We start from the raw sequence: 26513 nt of genomic DNA, 5'->3' as shown, positions 1-26513 counted from the left end.
GTGAAGGATAAATGACGACAAACAAGCAAACTGGAGGAGTCGTGCATTCAGGTTTTGATTTTCAGAACTCCATTCGTCACTCCGGGTTTGTAAAGAGGAAGGAAGGTTGGGTGACTGCGGGTTAAAAATGGAAAAGACATTATAGTAAGCGGGGGAAAACGGAGAGGAGAGGGGAGGGAAGAGAGAGAAAAAAAACATTTTCAGGAATGAGTTTGTCGGAGCAGGCAGAGGGTATTGTTTCCTGACAGCTGGGGTCCAACAGAGCACCAAAGCAGGGGGAAGGGGCTCCCTTTTTCCCCTTCGAAAAAGGAGGGGAATTCTTGGAGTTGACATCAGCCCTCTTCATTTTCACTATACTGCTCAAGGCTGAATCGTGGGCTCCAACTAATGGGCCCGAGTCCATACAACTGTCAGGAGGCAGTCGCTTTTAAAGGCTGCTAGCTCCCCATTGAAACTTTGCTCTGCTCTGTGCATGGCGCCTAATGAATGCAACTCTCTGGAGAGAGAAATTCAAAACAATGCCGTTTTCACTGTCTAATCTATGTCAATCACAAACCCTTCCACGAACGAAACAAGCGCCACTGCGAGCGTTTCGGGTTTGGACCGCCCGTGCCCACCCCGGCTCTCCCACCCGATCCCATCCCTTTTTTGACAGCTTCTGCCAGGGCTGAGGAACATGCCCCTGGGCGCTTTTTTTTCCCTGAGCACCTACTTTTGCTTCTAATTGCCAGTGTGCCCCCGTGCAGCGACTGTTCACACACACAGCTCCCTGAAACATCCTGCAAGGTAGCAACCAGACGCACACTGTCACATTAGCTGCTGTCCGGACTCCACTCGCTGGGACATGAGAGGCAGAGAGGGACGGGGAGGGTGCTTGAGTTGTTTCAGGAAACAAAGGGCGAGGAATTGTGGGCTATACCACGCACAAAAAAAAAAAAAACTTTCTCAGCATTTTAGTGGCGAAAAGTGTCAGAAAAAAGTTAGAACAATAAAAACTGGATTTTTCAAATGGCTATGCCACGGCTCAAGTGATATTAGATGTTTGCGAAAGATTGAAACTTAGATAAAGTAATATCAGCCCAACTGCGGGGCATTCAGTTAATGCTTTACACATGGCCTTGTTTTATTAGAAGTAAATACAGACATATGGTGAGGGCCCATAGCTATGCTTGTTGCAGCATGGGACCTGGAAACTCTTGTAAATGCGCTCGGATGGAGAACTGAAAGAAAGCAGTGTCTGAAGAGAAGTTTTAGCTGGTCCATTTTCATCGCTCTCTAATTGTCTTCCAGCTTTCCCTGCTGCCTCCAACGCTCAGAATAGACATCAGTAGAATGTGCTAGTTTTATAAGAGGCCCAGATGCGACAAAGGTGGCAGTGATGCCATCGAAACTTTTCCAACGAGCCACACTGGAGCCCTTTTTGGTTTTTTGAACAGAGAGAATGCAACATATGCTCTGGGGCATGTGGCCTGCCAGAGCTGGGTTCTAATTGTTACATTGCTCTCACAGAGCGGGAGGGAAAAAACACGGCCAAGTGTCTTTGTCATCTCTGAAGTGTTTGCGGTGCCATACTGCGGGCCGACATCAGAGCACGGAGAGGAGACAGATGTCCTGGACATTTGCTGTCAAACTAAGTCAGACGCTCTGCCAAGGAGACAGAAAGAGGATCCCAAACTTTGCTAGAAACTATCTGTCGACTTAAGGGGCCACGCTGAGAATGTGATGAAAAGTTTGGTGGCAAGAAAAGAAAAGTTTTTAGTACATAAATATGATAAGAGTTTAGTAAAAAGCAGATAGAGTGAACACTTTTTGAGAGGTAAAAACTCAGATTTCCAATTTCTGAGATTCTTAGTCCTTCTTTGCTATTTGTAAAGTATAAATGGATGGATGGATGGATGGATGGATGGACGGACCTGCAAAACACTTTTTGTCACTTTTCCAGAGTGCAAAGGAACTCTGCTATTATTATCCCAGTTCGTTTGCATGATTGACCAAAATGGATTAAGTCAATCAATTAGGAGCACGAAAGCAAATAAAGGGAGTAAATAAAAAAAACCAAAGCCTCTGCCCAGAGCCAACATTACACTTGTGAAATGCCTTTGCCCAGCTCATGGTAAACAGCAGAGCTGCAGGAATGCCTGCGGGGATCGCTCCAGCAGATAATGTCACTCACCTACTGTGTGAAGAGCCCCTCCCCATTGTTTTCTTTTACCCCCCAACAGAAAACAAATGAGGCCACACAGCTTGCTGTTTGGCTGAGGTGTTAATTACCGTCCCCTGCAACTTCAGACAATAACCCTGTCGGGCACCCTGCGCCGCCGGCTCCTCCCAGGTTTGCTCTGCTGAGATCACCTGCTCTCACCGGGGCCATTGACACTTCGACCTGATGTATGCGCGGAAACACAATTAAAAGATTACAGCACAAACACAATGTGATAAGTAGAGGCCCCGCCTCGTCTCAGGGCTCGCATTGAGACCCATTGTTTGCCAACGTTAGAAGCAATTACACTAACAATTCTTAAGCAAACTTTGGCAGCCTTTGTGCTAATTAGTGTGTAATCGATGGGGAGATGACAAGCAGCTCAGCTGGTCAGATCAGGACTGAACAACAGGGCCGCTGGAAACTTCTCAGATAAGGTACATCTACCAGCCAGAGGGGGGAAGTTGTTGATTAAAACTAGATTAAAGCAAAAGTTTAAACCCTAAGTTACACTTTAGAGGAAGAGTGGACGTATTGTTGTCTACATCCAAAAATACGACATGGATTTTCTTCCGTTTAATGAAATCAGCGCAGATGACTTTCATCTGACTGCGTTTATCTGTGGTCTAATCAATCACTCATGAAAAACATACGATTAACCACCCCCCTCTGTGTCTGCTTATCACTCAAATTTCATTTAAAGCCTCTTCTCTTGGTCTTACATCGTATTAACCCGTGATGCCGCGGTGGAAATTTAGCACGCCGCTTATGGCGAAGCACGTCTGAAGTGTCCATTAGCCCGTAGAGAAATGAAGTTAAGTGACTATGACAGGAGCACTCCCTCGTTCTGTCAGGGCCTCCATTGTGACCCGTTTGGTTTGTCCCCGCGCTCCTATTCACGGGCTGCAGAAAAAACTGGGTCAAAGGTCAGACATCCAGAGTGCTGTGGTTTCTATGGCGACGTGGCCCTATTAAGGCCAGGCTCATTGGCCTCTTAACATGCTCTTGTACACAAAAGAACTATTAGCGCAAAGAGGGACAGAGGGCAGCGGAGAGGGGCGGCAGCGCAGGGGAGGTCCGAACAAGACGGCAGCGAGGCTTCCTGCTAGTTTTCTAGGATGCCTCAACACGTCCGCATTTCAGGACAGGGGTTTATCTAAAAAAATGCAATAATGTAGGGCAGGGATTCTAAAATGTCACGTTGAAGGTCCGAAATCGATTTCAAAATAACCCGGGACAACTAGAAATGAGCAAAGCTCGTTTAATAAATTTACTTTGTGTCTGCAACTGCTTCTTTAGGCGCTAAAGAGAGGTAAAACCTTCAAATCTGTAAGATTTGGACCTGCTCTACTTCATTACTCTTTCTTTCTCCACGAACAAAGAGCCTTTACACTTTAAAATCAAAACAGCGGGAGTAAAACTTAGGCCTAGAAATAGTTATAGCACACATCACTTCAGAGTGGAAAAACTGCACTTATTGTCTGCCTTCAATCGGTCGCCTGAACCTAAGGTCCGACTGGAATCCGTTTCATTTGTTTTTCCATATTCAAATTCACATATTTCTGTTTTTTCCCCTCAAAATTATGTTATTTTACTTTTTTCAAACACAATTAGATGATACATTGAAGCCATAAAAGAGACTACCTATAAAATGAAATGAAATGATAAAAATACTTCAAAAGTCACCAAAATGTCCTTTTATGGAGTAACCATGTTCAGTGACCTAGAATCATAATATCTAAAACTTCAGCAGTAAAATAATCCTACAACTAATTGGGAATAATTTAAAAATCAACCTGTCAGTTAACTTTAAGTATTCAAAAAATACCACATACTTTACACTACTTAAAGTGTCTCTTTGTAAAATCAAAGCTGTCTTGATGTGAATTTGTCGTTCACAATGCATTTCATAAAGTATCATTCTGAAATTACAAGGTCTTACAATGCTGCGAGGGAGGCTGATCAAAACAGCAGCGCATTGCTGTCGCCCTCCCTCTCTGTTTTGATATGCCTTGTTGGTGATTCAGCTCAGAACACGTTTTATTTGTGGCTCCAACTAAACTTGTGCGGACAGAAAATACAAAACGCTTTTCTTTAAAGGCTAAATAATTTAGTGATTGGTGTTACGGCAGCTTATTAAAAACTTGGCTGAGCGAGGCCTAAATGCAGCTCAGTCCAGACCGAGATCGGAGTTTGAAAATCACTATATAAACTGCACAACGTGAAAACGTGTGTATTCAGCGCAAGGCAAAACTACGCAGCAGCCCAGGTTTATTTGAAAAGTCCTTGCCCTAAATTTAGTGCTGTTTCAGTAATAAAACCACATCACCAGAACACAAGGCCGTGATAAACTCTCCTCGTAGAACTTCTTTAACATCCTAACCTGGTGAGCAAGCTGCGGCTTCAGCAGGCGTTGACATTTCTGCAACTCAAGCAATTTTTTTGTTTTGTTTCAGAGTTTATTTTATTTTTCCTCAAAAAAAAAATTTTTTTTTAAAGTTATAGCTTCTCTCCACAGTTTATACCCGCTCTGTCTCCTTGACTCTCAGGTAATTTCAATCAAACGGTTAAAGGAGGCCGAGGCTACAGTCAGGAATAAGTGAGTAATTTCGAAAGCAGAGCACAACAGCAGGTCACATAAAAAACTCGCTGCATAATTAGACGCAGGAGAAAATAATTATGCATCTGGTAAGAGTAGGGCTATCTCATAAAGACAGAGAGGAAAGCAAGAAGCTATTCCAGTCAATTAGGTAAAGGCAGTAATGTGGTTCTCCATACCTGCCTCCCTCCAACCCCTGCTGCCAATAATGTCACTGCGATCTGGTGTCAGGATGAGCTGAATGTCAAAGACATTGTCCCCTATCCCATGTCCTGTGGTATTGTTTAGCCCGTCGCGCAGGAACACAACTTCTCCTTTTATTGTTAAGGGAGTAGCCTCATTTTATTGAAACTCCCAGCTGTAAACGTCTGTATAATTGACTCCAGAGCTGGAGGTGGTTACCAGCACTCGGCGGGATGTTTACAGTAAAGCTCAACTTAGAAATCAAATGCGTGTGTCAAAGACTGCGCCAGTGACACACGGGTGAGACCTGGACTTTTCATTTATGGCCGAACACAAAACTGGCCGAAGACGGCGCGAGTTGCCAGCATAAGAGACAGCGCCTTCCTGCCAAGGTGTGTGAAGTGGGTGTAATGAGTCGGGAACGCCGAACGGAGGGCTCGGTCACCCCAAATGTGCAGCGAAAATATAAAAACAGCTCTTGTCGTTTTTTTTTTTTTCTAAAAGTACCACACAAATATTTACCTCCACCCTCAAAGAGTAGACTTAACTAGGGCTGCTGTCTTTTTTTTCTGACTGGGTACAGAAGGCGATTGTTTCTTTTCCTCTTTTTGGCTCCTATAAAAAACATATATATATATATATATATATATATATATATATATATATATATATATATATATATATATATGTGTAAAAAAAAAAATTAAAAAAACTCCTAAAAGGCAGGAGAGGTAATGAAGCAACTTGGAGGAGAGAAGTCAGTTTTGAAAAACTGAGGTGGGCATAAGTGGGTGTAGCAGAGAAGGCAAGTAAAAAAAAAAGAAAAGAAAAAAAAAAGGAGCCTAAATTAAACACATTTGTTTCTGCTCTCACATACCACAAGTCTTATGAAAACAGAGGGCTGATTGTGTTCACTCTGCAAGTCCAATCTCCCCCACCACCACCTCCTCCAACCCTGCCCTCCCCTCTGTCTCTCTCTCTGCAACACCACCCAGCTCCGCTGCCCTCAACCCCCCGTCCCAAGCAGCAGCAACAGCAGCAGCAGCCCCCCAACACACACACACACACACACACACACACAAACACACACACACAAACACACACACACGCACACACACAAACACACACACACGCACACACACACACACACACAGCTGGCTGCAGATGCCTCCTGTGTTTGCTCTCTGAGTGCAAAGGCACAAATCTCCAGGCCCCTCAGACTCCTGGGCCCTGCCTCATCTCAATTTTTACTACCTGACATTGCTATCACCCCATTGCTAACCTCAGTCCCTCCACCCTCCATCTCCTCCACCTCTGCTCTATGCAAACACACACACAGAACTGCCACAGGTATGGTAGGTTCATTGGTCGGCCCTGTCACACAGGCACCTGGAGAGAGGTGGAAATAGTAGACCGGAAGCGAGAAATAGCTGGAATTTGACTTCTTTTTTTTCACTTTGATTGACTATTAAAGGTGACCAAGAGTTAAGAAACATAATAAATATAACTTTATACACACATTTACTTCTATATTTAAAGAAATTCAGGTCTTTAGGCTTTAGATTATGACTGGAGATGCATGGAAAACTTTATAAGGCTGGAAACTCACAAATTTATATTTCTTCAATCAGTGAAAGCTCCAAAAGAAAGCTTTTGCAGGTCACGCAAAGAAAAAAATAGACTAATGATTAAGTATTTTTAATATAAATGAAGGGAGAAAAAATTCTCCAAACGCTGCTCTAAAAGGTGCTTCTATCTCAAGAAATATGGATTTTCTAGAGAAATCCAAACATGTCTATAATTCATTTAGGCTGAGAAACAGTGAGAGAGCAATACTTTGAGCAAATAACAGGAAGGTCCAACAAATGTACAATGCCATTTGGCAATCCCAGATTCAGGGAAATATCTACATTTGCTAGAAAATGAACTTGGAGAACACTGTTGCTAGTCATATTAGACATAATGGAAGACGCTAAAGTCATCTTAAAATGTGAACCCTGAAATTACCATGTAATTTATCTTCGAAAGTAATTGTAAAATCTTGTTTTACAACTGATCCCCCTCACTCCCATTGGAACGTCGCCTCGTCCTGTGAATGATTTGTGATCGCTGATAGGAAAAAGGTTAGAAATAAACATTTGGGGGGCGTGCCGTGATGGCGTAGCGGTTAGAGCGACCCATATTTGGAGGCCTTGAGTCCTCGACGCGGCCGTCGCGGGTTCGACTCCCGGACCTGGCGACATTTGCCGCATGTCTTCCCTCCTATCCTTCCCCATTCCTGTCAGCCTACTATCATATAAGGGACACTAGAGCCCACAAAAAAAAAAAAAAGAAAGAAACATTTGGAACTGTCTCCAGTGTTGGCAGATCAAAACGATACAGTTCTGATTGGTGCATCTGCAGAACCAACATGCATAATACACACGAAGGTCGAGAGACTTTCAAGCGTTCACGACATAACGGTAAAACAAAACTTAGCCAAAGGTGAGCCATTCCTGGATTACCCGAAGACAACACTAGCCATGAAATTGTTTATTTAAAAGTTTAGGAACAAAACAAATTCCCAGTTTGCATGTGATTAGAACATATTTTTTAAAGCACTTTAAGCCTTCCACAATGTGTGACACAGCACAAAATCACCATGACATTCCCCAGGATTAGTTATGCGTATTGTCAGTCCACTGCAGGGAGGTCTGGAAGGTTGCCAGCACATTTTTCTTTTCTTTCTTTTTTTTTTTTTACCTGAAACCTTCATAAAAGTCATTTCCTCACAGTCTACAGGCTTCGTTTTCCTTAAGCTGCACACGCGCACGCACACGCAACTCTCAGATACTCGCTTCTAAATCACGACCTGGTGATGCACTCGGCTATAAATTCATTGCATGTTCACATGCAGTGCTCCCCTTTAAGTGTCTGAAATTCTGTAAAGAATAAATCTTTCTGACAAAACAAAGGTCTTGAGGCTGGGAGGCCAAGTTGGGATGAGGTTAGCTCGCAGCTTCTGAGGGCTTCAGAAAGCAAAACAGTCGTTTAGAAACAAAAGCAAGACGCGGAAACTTGATCGAAATCATACTGTTCTGCACAATCTGATATATGAAAAGTGTTTTAAAGACCTCGTTTTGATTTATTTGGAATTACCTAAGAAAGAAGGAAAAAGAAAAAGTCTCCATGACATTCACCAGGCCACTGGGACCTCAAGAGTGAACATAAGAATGCATACAGCTGCTGCTATCTTTCATTCTCAATACAATCTAATGAGAACGGTGAGGTGATTACAATCAGGGGCTGCTGTAAATATCAGATTCCCAGGGACAGAGTTGAGGAGAGGCCCCTCTCAATTACACAGTATTCAGGAATGCCGAGCATGAACCACAGGAACACGGAGCTGAAGACATTACGCTCCCATCCTATTTTGCAAAACTTTACTCACACCATGTGGCAGAAAAATAGTTTTAGGACACCGTTCAAAAGTTAGGATTTAACTTAACATGAAAAAAAAATAAGAAGAAGAAACTGCTGCTGCTGCAATCTCAGGTTGTACCCCCACAAAGCAACGAACTTCTGCTCACTCCAAACTGCACACACTTCTGCAAACAATTAAATGTTAACCCAAGGACTGTAAGCTGCTCAGAGAGAAGGAGAGACAGAGCACGGTGGTGGAGGGGGCTTGGGGGGGTAGTGACGGGAGAAAGAGAGGGAGAGAGAGAGGGGTGCTTGTGCACAATTACAGCAGGGATTTATGGCCTGAGAAACAATTTATAAATCACAGCGCCTGAGCTAATGTGCTCCAGATTGTTCTCCATGCAGCTGCAATTTTGGTCTGCGTGAAACGGCATAATAAACCTGGCTGGAGGACATGTTTGGGTGGTGGCTGTGGGGCGGAGAGAGAAGTTGGAATTTTTTTTGGGGGGGTGGTGGAGGAGGAGGATGGGGGGTTAAAGGTTTTAGGTGTTCTGCCATTTTTTTGTTTGATTTTAGCAGAGGACATGACATTTGAGTGAACAAAAATGTTTGCGATATGAGGTGTCAAATTATGCAGATAATACAAATGAAAACACGTAAAGTCTTAGTAGGAGAGAGAGGAAGAAAACAATTAGACGTTTCAGCTTGGAATCAATTAAACTTCCAAACCGGTTTCATGGTTTTACTGTGAAAATCTGAACTTTCCCCTTACAATTACACTCTTGACATAAATCCAGAAAACTTTTCAGTTATGATAAGAAAAGACAAATGTTGCAAGCTGATCCCCTCATTGTGGCTGCTGGCCGGTGTGGACGAAGGGATCGGATGTGCAGAGGGGAAGCCTTAGCCTTTGTGGCCACTCAGCCAACTGGCCCTGAACCTTGGCCTCCGACCCTTCACCCGGGAAAAGGGAGGGAGGGGGTAAAACAAAGCTCTGAGTGACATCTGAAACTAGAAACTCTGTGGGGAGAGAGTGTCTGGACAGGACTCAAGTAACCCCATTAACTGCGCAGAAAAGATTTATGGCTATTTATTTTCCACGTCCTACAAATTTCGAAAGCTGACTGATCCGTCAAAAATAATCAAGCGGTTGAGAGGTGCGCGTCGAGCTTCATCTCCTTCACTTGCCAACATCTCAGCTGGACAAAGGTTCTCCATTATTAACAACTCTGAGAGAAGTGCCAAGAGCTCATCTACAGCAAAATAACTTCTGCTTAATATGAACAACATGAGCCTGTCTCCAGAGTGGTTTAAGAGACTTGCTGATGCATATTGACCAGCCCCACTGATGGGTTTTGTACAATGGGGTTACGTAAAGGAGCGGGATTAGTTCACTGTAAACAATAACAGAGAAACGGTGGTCGATTGGCGGTGAATGCGAGCCTCCGTCACCAGAATGCTGAAAGCCACTGTAGTATTTAAATCGGGCAAGGAGGGAGGAAGACTGGGCCAAGCATTCTGTAGCTCAGCTGTGAGGCTCTAAGCCGTTGCCCTAGGGTCTTTGTCCTGCCTTTCAGGGCAAGTCTGAGGTAGTCAAAGACCCTATTCATGACCGGCGCTCCCCCTGCCAACACACCCATACAGCCCCAGTCAAGTCAGCCGAGAGCTATAGAGCCTGCCCATTTCACACGAGAATCAGACCTGCCCCTAAAGCCTGCTTCAGGGATTTCCAATAGCCAGCCCCTCCAGCCCAGGCACAAACCAAACAAAAAGGACTCCTCGGCCTTCTCCATGCCGTGTAGCCTTAATTAGACCTTTTTTCCCCCTTAATATAGCTTTTCTACATTTAAAGAAAGTAAATCAGCAGATTTCCATTCCTTTATGGGCAAGATTGTACCTGTAAAGGTGCAACACTTTGAATATCTGACACAAAATTCACCTCAAGACTGTATCCTGAAAAGCTCAACCTGAGAGCATCACATGACAACATCTCAGAACAAAGAAACCTAATCATGCTGATTATCTGGGGGGCAGGCACCAGGGGAATCCCGCTATCACTGAAGACTGTCTTATGTCTGCCGAGCATAAGGCCCTCAATCACAGCCATTACTCATAACTAATTAAGAACATTACCTCATCATTTCAAATTAAGCAAATAAGGTCAGGAAAAGCGCGATATCCGAAAGAAAAACCTCAGTCCGTCACAGGCTTCTGCTGCTTCTGCTGCTTTGTCTAACAGGATCCACAAGTTGGTTCCGAAATAAGGAGCCTACACATTTTAGATGACTCACGCCTTTGCTCGGCTTTAATCGAATTTGATGGTCTGCAGAACATTGTGACTTCTTAACTCGTACAATTGGTTTATGAGGCTAACGGGACAGAGGAAGGGGCACCAGAAGATGGATTCTTTCACCATCATTAGGCCTGATTTCATGGGAAAACCTCTTGTGTGTTCTAAACAAGCTTTTCTAGCACATATTGCAAGCACGAGATCTTGCAATATTAAAAACGTCACAACACCTATGTACTGCAAAGCTCTACTAAGATTCTGTCAGTAAGTCACTCTGTCTGATTAAGTAAGTGCAAACTAACGTGAGTGCAGATGCACCAATCAATAGACCAAAGATCCCAGTCAGCCAACTTTCCCTTGATCTCCTCTGACTGGGGATCGACAGGTAAGATACTGAAAAATCTGTATTCCCCCCCCAAGTTCATTAATTGCATCAAAACTAAGATCTCTGGGCAGTTTTGTTCCAATAACACATTAATCAAGTACTTTCATGCAGTTCTTTGAGCTTACTAATAATCTGACAGAAGTAAAAACACCAGTTTTTCTTTACACATGCAAACATTTCAGTAAATAATTCCTTTTGTGTTTAGTTAAAACCTATCTCTGGTACTTTGTAATATTATTTGAATGACTTGTTGAGCAGGGGACAGACAATTAGTTGACTAGCTAGCTGTTAGCTGCTAATGACGCTCATGCTGTCATCTCCTCCATATCTTCCTATCCACACGAAGGTTACTTCACTTTATTTTAATGAGACTGAACTGCATTTGATAACAATTGGTGATAAAAATCTATCGGTAATGAAAACCGATGGATTCTTTTAAGCAGATTTCTATGTTAGTCTATATTAGTCTGGACTTTTTCTGCTCACTTTCAGCTTGCAGAATAATTCCTATATAATATGAGGCACAAAAAGGTTGCAAGGCTACAATGACTGGCTAATCGTTAGCCACTGATGACATTGCCTGTAGAGTTATCGGCGATAAGCTATATGTAATCCGGTAAACATTTGATCCCTAATACGACTCCACAATATTGCGATGGCAATATTGTTGAATATTACAAAATTAATTGAAACTGCCAAAAACGTTTTTTTGATTTTTCTCTCTTTTATTTTATTTAACACAATAATCCTAACACTTTTCAAGATCTTTTGCATCACATAATGTGTGCGCAACAAAGGTAGAGAGGACGCAAATAAGAAAATCCATTCTAGCTCTGTAGAGTATTGTATCAAGAAAACCTAAAATATAAGAGCCAAATAAATTTGTATCCAAATAGTTATGGTTTTTGCAAAATCTGCATTGATATTGTGGTGATTACTGCAATTCAATCCTTTGTGCAGCTTAATCTCTAATTAATAATCTAAAATAATGTATGTGGTCAAACCTGAAAAAGATTATTCTTCAGTTGACATATTGTTCAAAACACATCTTAAGGTTTATTAAATATCCATTCCATCCTTTTAAACATTGAAAGCCTCGCATTTTCACATCTTTTTTGGCCTTAGGGCAACCCAAGAATTAAGAAGCCAGAAAATATTGATAAAATCATTTGTTGTCTTCACATGGTATTGTAAGCTAAGTGTATTGCTAAATCTCAACTGATTAAGTTCATGACAAAATATTAATTTTGTTGACGAGCCAAAGCGACACATTCAAAGCACCTGAATTATTTATAACCAATCAGTTATGTAGCATAGTTGATAAATCTTTTAAGCTCATCTTTCTTCAACTCGTACTTTTCTGTTATATTCAACACCAACTTCAACATCAAAGCAAGCACAGAGTAACATGTGTCCTACTTATATGAATGTATTAAACATGGAAAATTCCCCTTGGCTGCCTTCAAGATTTATGCAGTCAGACATAAGATCTGTTACATGCACTGCATGTGTTTTTAGACTCAGAGAATAGATATTGCAGATGGTGAGTGAGTCTCATCCGCTACTTGAAGTTCTAATAGTTGTGGAGCTAAAACACACAAAAAAAAGAAAAAACAAATCCAGCAACTGAAAACATGTAAAAAAAAAATATATATATATATATATATATATATATATATATATATATATAACCTGCTTAACCAAAGCCTAGCACAATTTAAGCATTCAAGAAAATATATAATTTTTAAATCCATTTTGCATGTGGAGGTCTAATTGTTGTGACAGGCATGTAAGGGGGACAGGGGCCTCAAAAATGTTGTTCCATCACAAGAACAAATTGAGAGAAAAGTAACAAAGCTGATTTATAACTTCAACAAGAAGAACAGCTGCCCTGCTCGCTGCCAGCTAACCTCATCCTGGACAGATATCCATCCACTTCTTAATTTAGTATGGCCACTGCAGCCTCCCTGATACGACTCACGTACTGTTCTACATGGCCTTTAGCAGACCGCTTGCCCCAAGCGTGACCTGAAGAGGAGCCTGATGTAAATCTTAGAGGACTGCTGATGCTACATGGGCACGATCTGATATCCTGCTGCCGTCTCTAGATTGGACTCTTACTGTAAGGGTGACGGCGAGGCATTGTGGTCTACAGAGGAGAAACTGTGCTCTGTGGGAGACAGAAATCCCTCTGATAAGTGAATGCCTCAAGGTCTGGAAGCAGGCCCACCTTGGGATAGCAGGGGGAACGAATAGCAGCACCCGTATCTGCCCTAGTTTATGCTCCCACCACCACATCTCATCAACAATCTCTCCTCCTGCTTTCTCCTTTCTCTCTCTTTCTCTCCCTCTTCCTCTCCTGCTGCCTGCAGAGCTTAAACTGAAAACAGCTGGTTGGAATACCAGACTGATGAAACCCTGTTAAAGAGTTTTTCTGTGAGTTTTCTTCCCAAACATTTTAATAGAACGAAGCTTAAAAACTTATGGTACAATTATGGGAGAAAACATTTAATTCAGTGATTTGTACATTATGGTTTACTGGTATGAATCAAGCGCACAGTCACTTTATAAAACAAATAACAAATCTAAGGAGGCAGTTTGCGTAAGAACTTTGTTCAAAATTTCTAAGACAGTTTTATTCAGATTAACTTCGGTCTTACTTTATCTCCGAAAGTGTCATCATTTTGTATAAATACATGTTAGTTGTTCTTCAATGCTAAAGATAGTGTTTTTAAAATGATTAAAATTGCAAAATTTGACTTTACTATCAAATTTTTTCTAACCTGAAACGCTTTACATATTCTATTCTCGGCAAAATGAAAATGAAAGTTGTGGTGGACACAACTTTCATTTTCTGTGCAACTAATAAACCATCTAATATAAACAAGACAATGATTGAATAGCATTTCCATAAACTGGTAAGATATATTTGAGACCAGAAGGTTTTTTTAAGACAGTAAAAGTTTGCTTTGATTACACATTTGTCAAAATGAGGTCAGATTTTAGCTTTAGCCTTTGGGAGTAGGCTAGCTATTAGTGTGCTCAGAGTTAGCTGTAACCTTAAGGTTATTTTTTACAAAATAAGAGACAACCAGAGAGTTACCCAAAGCAACTCTGCTTCACAAGTTCTTAATTTTCCTTTCAACTTTATTGATGGAGCTAAACATAGAATTAAACTATGTTGTTTTGTTCTCTATCATTTCTTTTAAAAGGTCTTAACCTACTGTCATGTTTTCTTCATACTGACTTTGTGAAGTGCTTTGGTCACCAACTCTGTGGTTGTGTAAAGCGTAACAGAAATAAATGACTGATTGATTGATTTATTATCTCTTGTTTCTACTTTATAACATTTTACAGCTCTACAAACTCAACCTTTTACTGACTTTTTTCAGCTTACCTACATTGCAGTGAGACTTATTCGAATGTATGACATGAGCGTTAAAGACATTCAATTCAAAATAGGTTGTCATTTTTAAAATTATTCATCAATTTGTACATTTTGTGTTAAAGGCGTTTTCAGGGGTATTAGCTGCAAATAGAAACCCTGGCTTTTTTTGAGTGTGGTTACACATCTGATTGAGTCTGACTATTCCAACAATTCCAGGGGCTCTGTCCTCACCATTTGCACCAGGACTCTGGGTTAATACCACAGCACAGACAGGACTATACTGGTATTCACAAAATGCGCCATACACGAATCCATCCCCAACCTCTTACAGCGATGAAACTCCCCATGAAAGTTTCTTTTAATAGATTGGCATCTGTCGAGCATAAGAGAGCAAGCTTTAGTTTCTATGAATTAATCCATTGGTGTCTTTAAGTGCAACCAAACCTGCAGTGATTGTTATCCTCTGCAGATTGTAAGTGCTGCGAAGCAGTCAGAACATGTGTGGGCATGACCAACAGTTTCCTCGATAAACAGCTACAAGTTCTGAGTTCACTGCAACACTCAGATCTTTAACTTTGCAACAGGAGTTTTTTGGGTTTTTTGTTGTTGTTGTTGGGCCGCAGAAACGAGGTCAATAACATATCTCGAATCTGTTTTGGGACTGTAAAACTTCAGACTCTGGAGTGAGTTCAGGTGCGTTGGAGGTGTTCACCTTCACCCGCCAAGTCTTTGAACTCAAACATAAGTTTGCCCGAGTGTTCGAGGGGAAAAGCAATGCACCAAAGCCAGCAGCAGCCCGGGCCAAACATAGCGAATCCGAAAAAACACATAAATTGATTTTTAAAAAAGAAGGGAAAAAAAAAAAACATTTGCACACATATATTCATCTTGGCACATCAAAGGGATTCATTGATGTCACTGAACATGGGGAGTCTGCGGCTAGAGAGGGGAGATGTTGGTTATCCTTTCCTCAAAGGGTGCAGAGATGCTCCTGATGGGCCCAGCGCTCGAGAAGCCAGAGAGCGCTATAAACAGAATTTCTAATGCCAAGCGGGCGAGTGGGTGGGTTAGGTAGCGAGCTAGCAGGCTATGGCGTAGCAGGGAGGAATTGACGCCAGCTAAAGCCTTCCACAGAGACCAGAGAGGGAAGGATGCAGACCAGGACTGACACCATTTCACACAGATCTGTGTAAGCGAGGTTAGGAAGTGAGCATGGGCATCTGTGATGAAAAGGAAATGCAAATGGGAGATGCATGTTCGCGTAACAGCCAAAATGAAAGGCTTGCAGGAGAGGCTAAAAGCAGCAGTTTGTGTTCGCACTAATTACATCTGATCTCAATTGCCCACGAGCATATAAAAAGTGGTGGAGCTATGTAACTATTTAGACTGTAATCACCTGTTTCTCTTTACTTTCCAAGCCTGAGCATAAAAGATCATTATCGAAATTAATCACTGCAGGCCGAGAGCTCTCGGCGTTTCTGCTTCTAATTGAACAGAGCCACCAGACTGCTGTGGAAGTGTTTGCCTTTGAAGGAAAACTCCTTTCAAAACTAAAAACCTAGTCAGAAATGCTAGCTCTGTTGACACAGCGCTTGGCTGAAAAAATATTTGAGATTCAGGAATACAACACAGACGGTTGTCAGAACGTGAGCGGCGCACACTGTCCCCTCTGTTGCAAAATGTCCACACAGCCTCACCTGAACGCACACCCCTCCTCCTCCTCCTCCCTCATACTCCGGCACTTACAGACAAACATACAGCACGCATGGCTGCATGTTTGCTCATTCTTGAACACACACACACACATACACACAGCAAGGTGAGTGAAATGCCAAGTGAGCCACCTGATGAAAAGACACCTCCACACAACCAGGCTTTGCTTATGCAAGGAGAGGCCCTTTTCTTCAGCTGGACAATGTCTGTGTTGACTTTTCTTTGTCTGCTCGTTTTAAGCACCAAAAGCAGCAGAAAGAATGGAAAGACGAAGGAAAAAAAAGTCAAGAGAGGCATGCAATCGCAGCCACTGACAAGTTCAGACTTATACAAGCCTTTCCTATTCATATCCCCAATCTCAAACAGTTTCCTATTCAACAATCATGCTCGGGAGTTTGAGCGTCCCACCGCGTTATTTGATGAAGATATGTTTGAGTGGCGCGCCTCGCTCTTGCCCACTTGCCACCTCTCGCACACAAGAGGTATTTCGCTCTCGAGTGGCGGCGATGATGACGACAGCGTGGCCGGCGGAGTTATCGAAAAGTGACGCCGGAGGTGGCGAGAGGTGGCGTCCGACGGGGGTGCGAGTTCAGCAATTAAATCTGGCACTAGCCCGTTTACTGCTGGAACAATGAGCCGGATTTATCGAGCTGAGTTTGTAGAAGGGGGGAAGGAGGGGAGGAGAAGAAGAAAAAAAAAAAGCTGCACAGCAGGCAGGAGTCTGGTGGAACATCTCTGCAAACATAAAACCTCCTCCTCAGCTCTCGGTGGATTACAGCGGAATGTCAGCTCTGAGCAGGCTTTAAATCAGTTATGCTTGGCCCTCGGGGGAACTCTGTGCTGATCCCATGTAGGCCTTTCTCTCATTACTCGTGATGGGGTTGCCACATCCAGATTTTTTCATCAAGTTGGGGACTTTAAATCCTTTATCGTGTAGCGCATTCTTGAGTGAAATTACTGCGTGACGACTCTTGAGCAACAGCTCGAGTTTGTTGTGTTTGCTGCATGCATGGCATACATGCGACGATACCAGAAAACCCGTAAGAGAGGACGAGATGCGAGCATATACATGCAGAATATATATATGAAAACAAATGTGAGTCATGCAATTCGACATTATTTACTCAAAGCTGTAAAAAAAAGTATCAGTCTCCACCTTGAATAAAAAAAATAGAAAAAAACTTGGGATTTTGCTCCCTGCTATAAATCATACAGTCTGGTTGACAGACGCAACTTTTAATGCGTCTCACGCAGTACAAGTACAACCGCATACCACCCGAAGCCTATAAAACAAACCTCTCTGTCCCAGCAGGGTTTTCCAAGCCATGCAATACCATAAAGTGTTTGCCAAGCGCCAGGATTGTTTGCACCCATCTCTCCAGCTAATCTCCGCATTTTTCACAAACAAGAGTGGTGATGCGGCGATAAGTTTAAGCGTGGAGCTCAGCAGGCTTAAGTGAGCCACCGGACGGACGTGCTGGTGCAGGACAACTTGTAAAATATCAGCAGCCGGATCGGACTGCGACGAAGACGACGGAGATCCGCAGGTCTGAACAGCCCCCAGCGCCCAGAATGCAAGTCTAAAAAGGTCCCAACATGAGCCTCTCATCAATCACACTCACTGCATTGCATTCACACTAAGCCATGAGGGCAGGGCAATATGGAGACCTCAAGACGACCGCTAAGTATGCCAGCCATTGTCTGCCTGCTTGTTTTCTGCCACAGCGATGATTGACACAGTCAGCGCATTCTGTCCCATTGACCTCATTTTCTTTCTCTTTTTTTAAATATGGAGGATTATACGTCTAGAAAAGACTCTAATTATTCACTGCGTTGCCTGAAGCTACAAAGATGGCTGTTTTAATTTAAACTTTGCTTTAGCCAACGCAAACACGAGGAAGTGAGAGGCTTACACACACACACACACACACACACACACAAAAACAAAGAGATAGACTGAGATAAGGATAGATTAGTAACATTTCTCCATCAGTTTGGGATAGAGTTGTTTCTCCCTGTTTAAGACCCAAACACTGTAATCAAACAAGGTTTCCTTAGAAGCAATCCACAAAAAGAGCAAAATATTGTCGTGATGCTCATTTTGCCCCTTCCCTATTTTACACTTATGTTGTTTCGATCATTTTTATAACCAACTGTCTAACTGCGGGGTCAGGAAATGATTTATCACTTTTCTACGCTGTAAATATAGTTTATGACAAGAAAATGTGGCTATTTGCCTCCCATAAATACTGGATTTATGGAAGTTTGTTGAATGCAACTAATGTTGAAAAGTTTGCGCACTTTCATGAATTAAATGATTTTCAAAAAAAACAACCCAGATAAGTTAACTTTAGAACTTAATTAAAACGTAATATGTGATGTAAAGCAAGACCAAAAAATCCGGTTTCATACACCAAACCTACAACAAATGCAACAAAGTAATCCCTTCATTGCATTTCTCAGTGAATAACAACATTGATGCAGTATGAAAAACCATGGAAGACGCAAGGAATAACTACAAATATAATACGCTCCCAAATGATCACTTGGAGGTATTTTGGAAAACCTAGCATATTAAGATACATATTAAGGCCTAAAATTCGTCATGTATATTGGAAAACCTGGTTCCGAAAGGATGAACGACTGCCTCGACCTTGCAAATTTGTCAAATAACACCAGATTTTCCGATGCTAACGTAGAAAAAAAAAGTAAGACATTAATGCCTTACTGTATTTCTATCTAAATATTATATACCATAAAAAGAAGTGACAGACGGACCTATAAATGATTAAAAGAACAACATTTTGTTGTATCATAAGACATTTTACAGAATATATTGCATATGTGAGACTTTCTAAGGCTTGAAATTTATACTTTTGGATGCAAGACTCGAGGGTTCGGCTGTCTACTAGGCTTTGTTGATTCGCCAAAGCAGAAAATAACACCCGATTTTCTCAAACATAAATAAATGCATGAACTGCATTTCTCGGCAAATAAATAAAAACGTCTCATATTCACAATATGAGACTTTTTATGGCGCTTTAACACACTGCTGAGACCTTGTAAACAATATCCACCAAGAGCAGCTTTTGTTGACTTGATCAGAGGTTATAATATGTCAGATTCCACAGCTAATCTTCAGTCAAGAAATCAATAGAAACAGATGGTGGTGCGTGTCAACCCTTCACCATTTCATAGTTTTAGTCTTTTCAAACACGAGTAGAAGATGCTCGCCATGGAGATTTCATATCAATCATGTGTAAATTCATACTTTGACAACCATTCATTCATTTATTTTATATTCTATGCAATCTGCTTTAGGGAAGCCTGGTTACATGTCTCCAATAAATATTAGCTCCCAGCACAAGACGGTTTATAGCTATTTTAATTTGACCAGGAGCTCTCAAGATGTTTTAAATCATAATTCATCTTGTCCAAAAAGGAATCAGCCCCAAAATAAATGGAAATAAGGTGAGAAGTAAAGCTTTCAGAAAATAACACACAACAGATCTAGATTAAGAGTAAGATTTGAGCACTTATCTCTATAATTTATGATAACCACAGATCAAACCACAGCCATCATCACCATATTAAAGCCTGTAATACTGCAGCTGCAAAAAAAGAAGAAAACTGCTTGGCTGCAATATTTGAGAGCCTTTTATAATTCAGATGATGTGTATTGATGTTCTGTCTGAAAAAAATATATATCTGCCCAGTTGGATGGATGGATTTTAGCTGCCCTACAAGATGTGATCCAGAGTTTAATGACCAAAAGGCTGAACTTCTCAAAAAAAAAAAAAAAAAAAGGTGGTGGGAACATAGTACAGGGGGAGAAAAAAATATTGTTCAGCTCTTAATCGGAGCTGTTTGCTGGTATTCCTCTAAAACTCTAAAACCAACAACACAGAGACAACTACGCGTCACATGGTCCGAGCAGAGGCAGCCATTTAGTTAATGAGCCCCAATGGAGACCTCCAATGAAGCCATCAAGGCCGCTCAGAATAACAATGGTCAACTAACGCCTTTCTAATTGAATGGAAGGTGAGGGGAGGCAATGTGAGTGGGCCTGAAACAGTGAAAAGGGAGACAGAGGGGTGGGGATGGGGCTGGTGGGGTGTCTCTTCAGTCAGATGCCTGCCAGGCTTTAACGAAAGTACTCGTTTTTTTTGGGGAGGGGATGTGACAAGGTTGGTGGAGGAACGAGGAGGGATTGTGGGGGGGGTGGAGTCGGACAAGCTCAGAGGAACACAGGGATTATCCCAAGGAAGTTTGCGCAGCTCCAAGTTAGAATTTGTCTAATAAACCCCAAATGTTTGGAGGCAGCATTCCTTCCAAACTTGCTGCATGTCCAGTCACTTAAAAAAAAAAAACAACTACACATCAAGCACATCAAATGCTGCAGACAAACTAATGCAATAATCGGTTTAAAACCTCTGCAAACAAACAGCGCGACACCATCATGCAACAAGTAAACGCAGCTCAGCGAACCCTGCGTCAATAACACTTTGCTCGAGACTCTCAGCCTTATCTGGACACCGAAAGTATCTGGAAAACATCTTGCACCGGGCGCTGCAGCCCGGGACTGCGAGATTTTATGCTGCTGCCACTGCAGGACACAGGTACAAGAACAACTTCTGTACAAAGGGCTTTTCTGAGTTGTCAAGGATTTCTGCAATAGAAATCGAAAGGAGATCATCTCTGATCTGAAATGTAAGAAAAAATTAAAACTTACATATTAAGGCAAGGCTGTTTGGAAAATAAATGGGTTTTTTTAGGGGGGGGGGCGGTATTATTATTTTTTTCAAAATAAAAATAAATAAATAAATAAATCTGAGCTCCACACATAACAAGAAGTTCAAATGCAAGGCTTTGCAAAGAGTGGGTGGCAGGGAGAAATTTATACCCCCTAAAAGAACAAAGAGGTAGTTAGTACTGCTCCTTGAGAGGCCACTTGGAGGGAATATGGCGGTCTGGCAGTGCACAAGGAACTTTCACGCACGGCCAAAGTTGTTTTTCCTCTTTTTTTCTCTCTCTCTTTTTGTAGAGAATGACAGAATTGAGAGAATGCATGAGCACAGAGAGCACAATATCCCATGAGGGGAAACTTACCGTTCTTGCACTGGGAGACAGCGAACTATTGGACAGGTATGGATTGGTGAGGTCAGGAAACATAAGAAACTGGTAGCCCGGATAGTGAGGGCTCTTAAAAAAGCCACCATCTTGCTGTCTTCTTAGTGCTGCAGAGGAGAAGGAAAAAACTTAAGGGTTTGCTGAGGCAAAAGCGACACATTTTCTCACTTTTTTTTCATAACTTAAAAAGACAAATAAAGGGAATCTTGAATGTTTTTTTGTTTTTTTTACCTTCACCGAAGTAATCTCTTGTTTTCTCATAACTTTCTGAGTCGGGTCTGGTTTGGGGGCGCCTCTCTGCCTGCTGCAGAAAGGGAGGACATGCATGCATATGGATTAAAACTCCCCCCATTCCTGTTGGCAAGCGACTTTCTTTTCAATTTTGCAAACGTTTTTTCTTCGTTGTTTGTTTGTTTTGTTGTTTTTTTTACCTCCGAGTCTGACGAGCTGCTGTTGTTTTCCGACTCGTTCACTAAGGAGGACTTCACGTCATCCAGGTCCCTCTCCGCGGAGACGTTTTCGGAGATCTTCTCCTCCTGCTCCCCTTCGTCTTTGAACGAGATCATTTCATCGTTGGCCCCCAGATCGTCCCCGCCGCCTCCGTTCAGCTGTGGCATTTTGGCACCCGAGTGGAAAGGATCGAAAAGGAAGGAAGGAGAAAAACACACACACACACACACACACAGACACACACTCACAAAAAGCAGTTTTTCTTGTCTCAGCGTACAGTCCAAAACGTGCCACTGGTGGAGTCAACTAACTACAATAGTTCATGTTTCACAACTCCCATTTCATCCTCTGAACTTGGTTCCGTGATCCATGGCCAGGCTTGTGATGATAATCCACAGTTAAAGGGAGAAAAAAAAGTTGGAAAAAAAAAATATCGATAAATGTTTGGCTTCTGCGGCCGGATGCGCAGCAACTTGGCAAAGTTTCGCCTCTTTCGCAGCTTGCGGACAAACTTGTGGTCCCTGTACGTGTTTTTTTTTTTTTTAGCTCTTGTGCTCCTGAGGAATAGGAATAATGCTCTCCTCCTTACAGAGTTAGCAGTAACTACAACCCTACCGAAGAGAAAACAGCACGTCCGACTTTATCTCCTTAATATCCATGCGTGAGAAACAATGGCTCAAGTAAAAAAAAAAAAAAAAAAAACACAGCAGGAAAAAAAAAGAAAACACGCGTCGCAGAGCTGCTTTCCTTCCCTTTATTGAACAGTGTTGCGCTGTGTTCCCTCTCCACGACCAAAAATAAAATAAAAAATTTAAAAAAAAAAAACACGCAAAGTTCAAAACTAGAGGAGGGGAGGGGGGGAGAAAAAAGGAGAACTCAAAAAGAAGTGGGAGTGGGGAAAAGAAAAACTGCTCAACTGTTCGCCCCTTCCCTCCACATTGCTGCCGGAGAGTGCGCTCCGAAAAACTACTTGGGTTGTTCGAGTGGAAGGAAAGCAGCAGCCCCGTCCGTAGAGGAGGAGTTTAGAGCGCTGAAAACCGACACTTCATTCAGCAGCATGCAGATCAGCTATTCTTAACCCTCAACCCACCTACTACCCCCACCCACTCCCGCCCCCTAACACACACACACACACACACACACACACACACACACACACACGCAAAAGCACAGTGGCTACAACTACATAATAGTAATGATGATAATAATAATAATGCTTATTTGGTGGTTCCTCTTATTATTCATTAACAGGGCGGCTCAAGATTTTAAAGGGGCCCTGAGAAGAATTTAATTTGCACTTAAAGAGATATCTCATATTTTATATATATATATATATATATATATATATATATATATATATATATATATATATATATATATATATATATATATATATATATATAAACCTGTGCAAACCTGTGAATTTGCAGAAAAGTAAAAATAAAATATTATCAGATCCATGGAAGGTTAGCAGCTTGTCAGACTGGAGACTGTTCAAAACCACAGGGACCTTAGAAGAATTTCATTAAAGAGATATCTCATATTTTTTGAAGTAGTAAGTGATTACTAGTAGCTGTAGGAAAATCATGTCAAAAGTTGGAAGAAGATATATAAATAAGCAAACTGTGAATTTGCAGAAAAGCTAATAAATCCTCAGATCCACGGAAGGCTATCAGTTAGTCAGACTGGTGGCGACGTTTTAGCAGATTTTAGCTATTTAAAATCATTAAAACATTTTCATGAGAGACTGCTCTCAAGTTGGTTTGTTTTCAAATGAACAACTTCCATGTTAAGTTAACTTTTTGCTGACAGCAAAAAGGTTTTTTTTGCGATTATTGAGAAATTTCTTGAAAACATGCCACCTTGTTGGGAACCTGTATGAGTAGGGCACCTAAACTGTCTCCAGCCCATAGCATCTCCCTAAATCCAGCCATGTGGAGTAAATATTTCTAATTGTAGCAGGCTATTATTTGTACAAAGGCCTCAAATGTTCCTGTGATTTTTCACTTCACGTTGTTGTTTAAATATTTTTTATTTAAACATTTAGAATAGAATATTTATTTGATTTTATAAACTGTAGCGTTTGAATATTGCACATTTAATAGTCTAGATTCAAAGTTTATCGTACAATGTGTTTTTGCTTAAGCTCTGCATTATTCACTTTGCATTGCTTATTAGATTTTTAGCCGTAAATAGTGTTTTGCAACCATATTACATATGGACTCATACTGTGATAACCATAAGGAAAGTCCTGTGCACACTGACTCCCCATTGTCAGTCCTTTTCTAATGTTAAATCACTTAAAGGAATCAAAATTATTTATTTATATCATTTTTACTCACAACCTCTGCTTTACACTGCTACACTCCAGCTTTATTGGTTAAATTAACTAAACACAGTTTGTTTCATCAGTGTTGGCCCGGGTTTTTAGTGATAAAACTCAAAATTACACACTACTTTGCAAATTGCATGTCTGTGTTGCATGGGGAAAGACACTATGCCCTAACACCTGGGTTAAGCCCTTCCCATTATGGCCCAGAGATAAAACAAGGAAGAAAATCAACAGACTGCAGATGTTGTGTGGGAGAAGATGCCTGACTCTGATCCAGTTTGAGCGAGTCTTTTATTGGGTCCAAAGCAGAATCTGAATTGGGCCCCAGAGCTATAACCTGACTAACAAGCCCTTTTTAAACTATTATAATTTTCCTCTGTACGTTTTTGTACGAATTGTACTTTATCAATTCTTTAATATCGTCAAAAATACAATTTTGAAGAATTAAAATGTTTTTTAAATACCTGTTAGTCATGAAAAGGCATGCATGCTTTGAGATTCTTATGGTTTAATAACCTTCAATAAGACACTTTTTGTTTGTTTGTGTCATGAGATTTACACAAAAATGTAAACAAAAACATGATTTAGTAGCTTTTGTTTGAACAGTATTCTTTATTAATAATTATAATTATAGACAGAGTAATGTTACAATGAGTGTAACATTTATTTATTATTTTAGTTTTGATACATGGAAAAAATAACAAAAATGGAATAATTAACAGCTAGGTTTCAAGCAGTTGTGCATCATATTTATTGTATCCATTCTCTGCTAAAACAAGCTGGCATTAGCTGTGTAATAACTCAGCCAGCACTTGGAGGAAAAACAGCACTGCATAAAAAAACTCCAGTCATTTCATTAAAAGCATTCTACAACTCGGAAATAGTAAAATGGAAAGTTTCTCGCAGCTTCTGCCATTTTTGCCGACCAATGCCTGTTCATAAACCTTGAAAGCAAATTTATTAGCAGTCTCACAGTATGTTCTGCGTGAGAGGTTTTTGGCTGCCCCCTGCTGGCCTGGAGGCCCTAAGCAGCAGCCAGGGTTTCTCATGCCTCAGGCCGGCTGCGCTCTGATCCTCCTGTCCGTCTCTCATAGACAGACGTTGACGTTTGAGGAACAGGATTGTGGCCTTGGTGTTGCAAGCACTCTTGGAAGGACAGGGGGAAGTAGTAGTTACAACACTTTTTTTCCTCTCTCTCTCTTTGTTTTGTTCCTGTGGTGTAACCTGCACATAAATCTTAATCATAACAATGGGTCAGAGATGTACTTTAAAGCTCTAAAAAAAGAATTATGTGCAATCCCGAAGCGCTGCAACTTTTCCCAAGGTTTACCACAAGCAAGTTAGCAGTTTTCTGATTATTCTTAGAATATTGCCTCATTACGCCTTCACCTATTTCAGCCCAACGCCAGTGGACCCGGTACTTTTCTTTATTGCTGATGCCATCTGACAGGCTGCTCTTGTTTAAGAAAAGAAGCCACTGATGTTGTTGACTGCGTGTCAGCAAGCTGAAGGTTGACTGACAATTCAGCAGTGTCTCCACGGGCCTCATTAGATCCCCAGATTCCTTCTGGGTGTTGGCGTGTGCGTGTGTGTGTGTGTGGGTGTGTGTGTGTGTGTGTAATGCTCTGTGTGTCTATTTGTATTCAGTTAAAAGCAACATATAGTGTGCAGTTTCTATAAATTTTAGTAATAGGGGGGTTAGCTTGTGCACCGAAATACACATTGTTGCGCTTGCATGTGTGCGCGCAGGTGAATATTTGGCCTCGGGGCAACACACCAGTGTCTTTTTAGGGGGGTCCGCAGTATGCATGGATCATAACAAGCGCATTATTCAAATGTTTTCATCACCCACTTCTATAGTGCAACCCCTTTGACTGAAACTCACCCACAGCCTTGTGTTCATATGTTCCAGAATGTAAGAAATTGCATATATATTTTTATTAAGTACATCACGTGTCTGAACTGAAATTCACTACTCATGTCCCTGCAGGTGTAATTACATTTATTCTGTGCTCATGCACCGTGCCCTCATAAATGATTGATAAAATAAAATCAAGCATTAAAACGAGTGAACACAGAAAAATAAGAACATGTTGCAGTAGCTGCTCAACAGGAATATATCTACAATAATGACCCCTCTCTGCCTCTTTCTCTCTCTCTCACACACACACACACCCCAACACACACACGCCGACACACGCACACGTGTTCAAGCACCGAGCCACTAAGCTCCACTGCTGTAAGGAGACTGTTGTTCTCTGTCAACTATAACAGTACAGTGAGAAATAATCCAGGTTGTGTGTAATGTTTTATTCCTGTGAAAGAACATCTCACCACATGAACTCGCTGCTTTTGTTCAAATGACACGTTTCAACATATTAAAGGCTTCTGGAGCATCTTAGAAGTCCACATCTCCCATATTGCGTATTCTCAAAATACAT

General features: G+C 41.5%; 1 protein-coding gene across 5 annotated transcripts in view; it reads right to left on the bottom strand.

The window, feature by feature from the left end:
• LOC102234111 (transcription factor 7-like 1-A) overlaps window positions 1-22815 on the bottom strand; it is a 46515-nt gene extending 23700 nt beyond the window's left edge. For 2 of the 5 annotated variants that reach the window (XM_023343709.1, XM_023343710.1), the window contains exons 1-3: window positions 21722-22815; window positions 21522-21594; window positions 21270-21397 (exon numbers count right to left, since the gene is read on the bottom strand). In XM_023343709.1, the coding sequence (XP_023199477.1) occupies window positions 21270-21397; window positions 21522-21594; window positions 21722-21907 (387 nt within the window). In that variant the 5' untranslated portion in view covers window positions 21908-22815. The remainder of the gene's footprint in view (window positions 1-21269; window positions 21398-21521; window positions 21595-21721) is intronic. The other 3 variants (XM_023343711.1, XM_023343706.1, XM_023343708.1) reach the window with 3 other exon arrangements.
• Window positions 22816-26513: the final 3698 nt, after the last annotated feature.

Source organism: Xiphophorus maculatus, chromosome 12 (assembly GCF_002775205.1).
Source record: "Xiphophorus maculatus strain JP 163 A chromosome 12, X_maculatus-5.0-male, whole genome shotgun sequence".
In the NCBI taxonomy this organism is placed as follows: Eukaryota; Metazoa; Chordata; class Actinopteri; order Cyprinodontiformes; family Poeciliidae; genus Xiphophorus; species Xiphophorus maculatus.
This window is presented reverse-complemented; position numbering and strand designations above follow the sequence as displayed.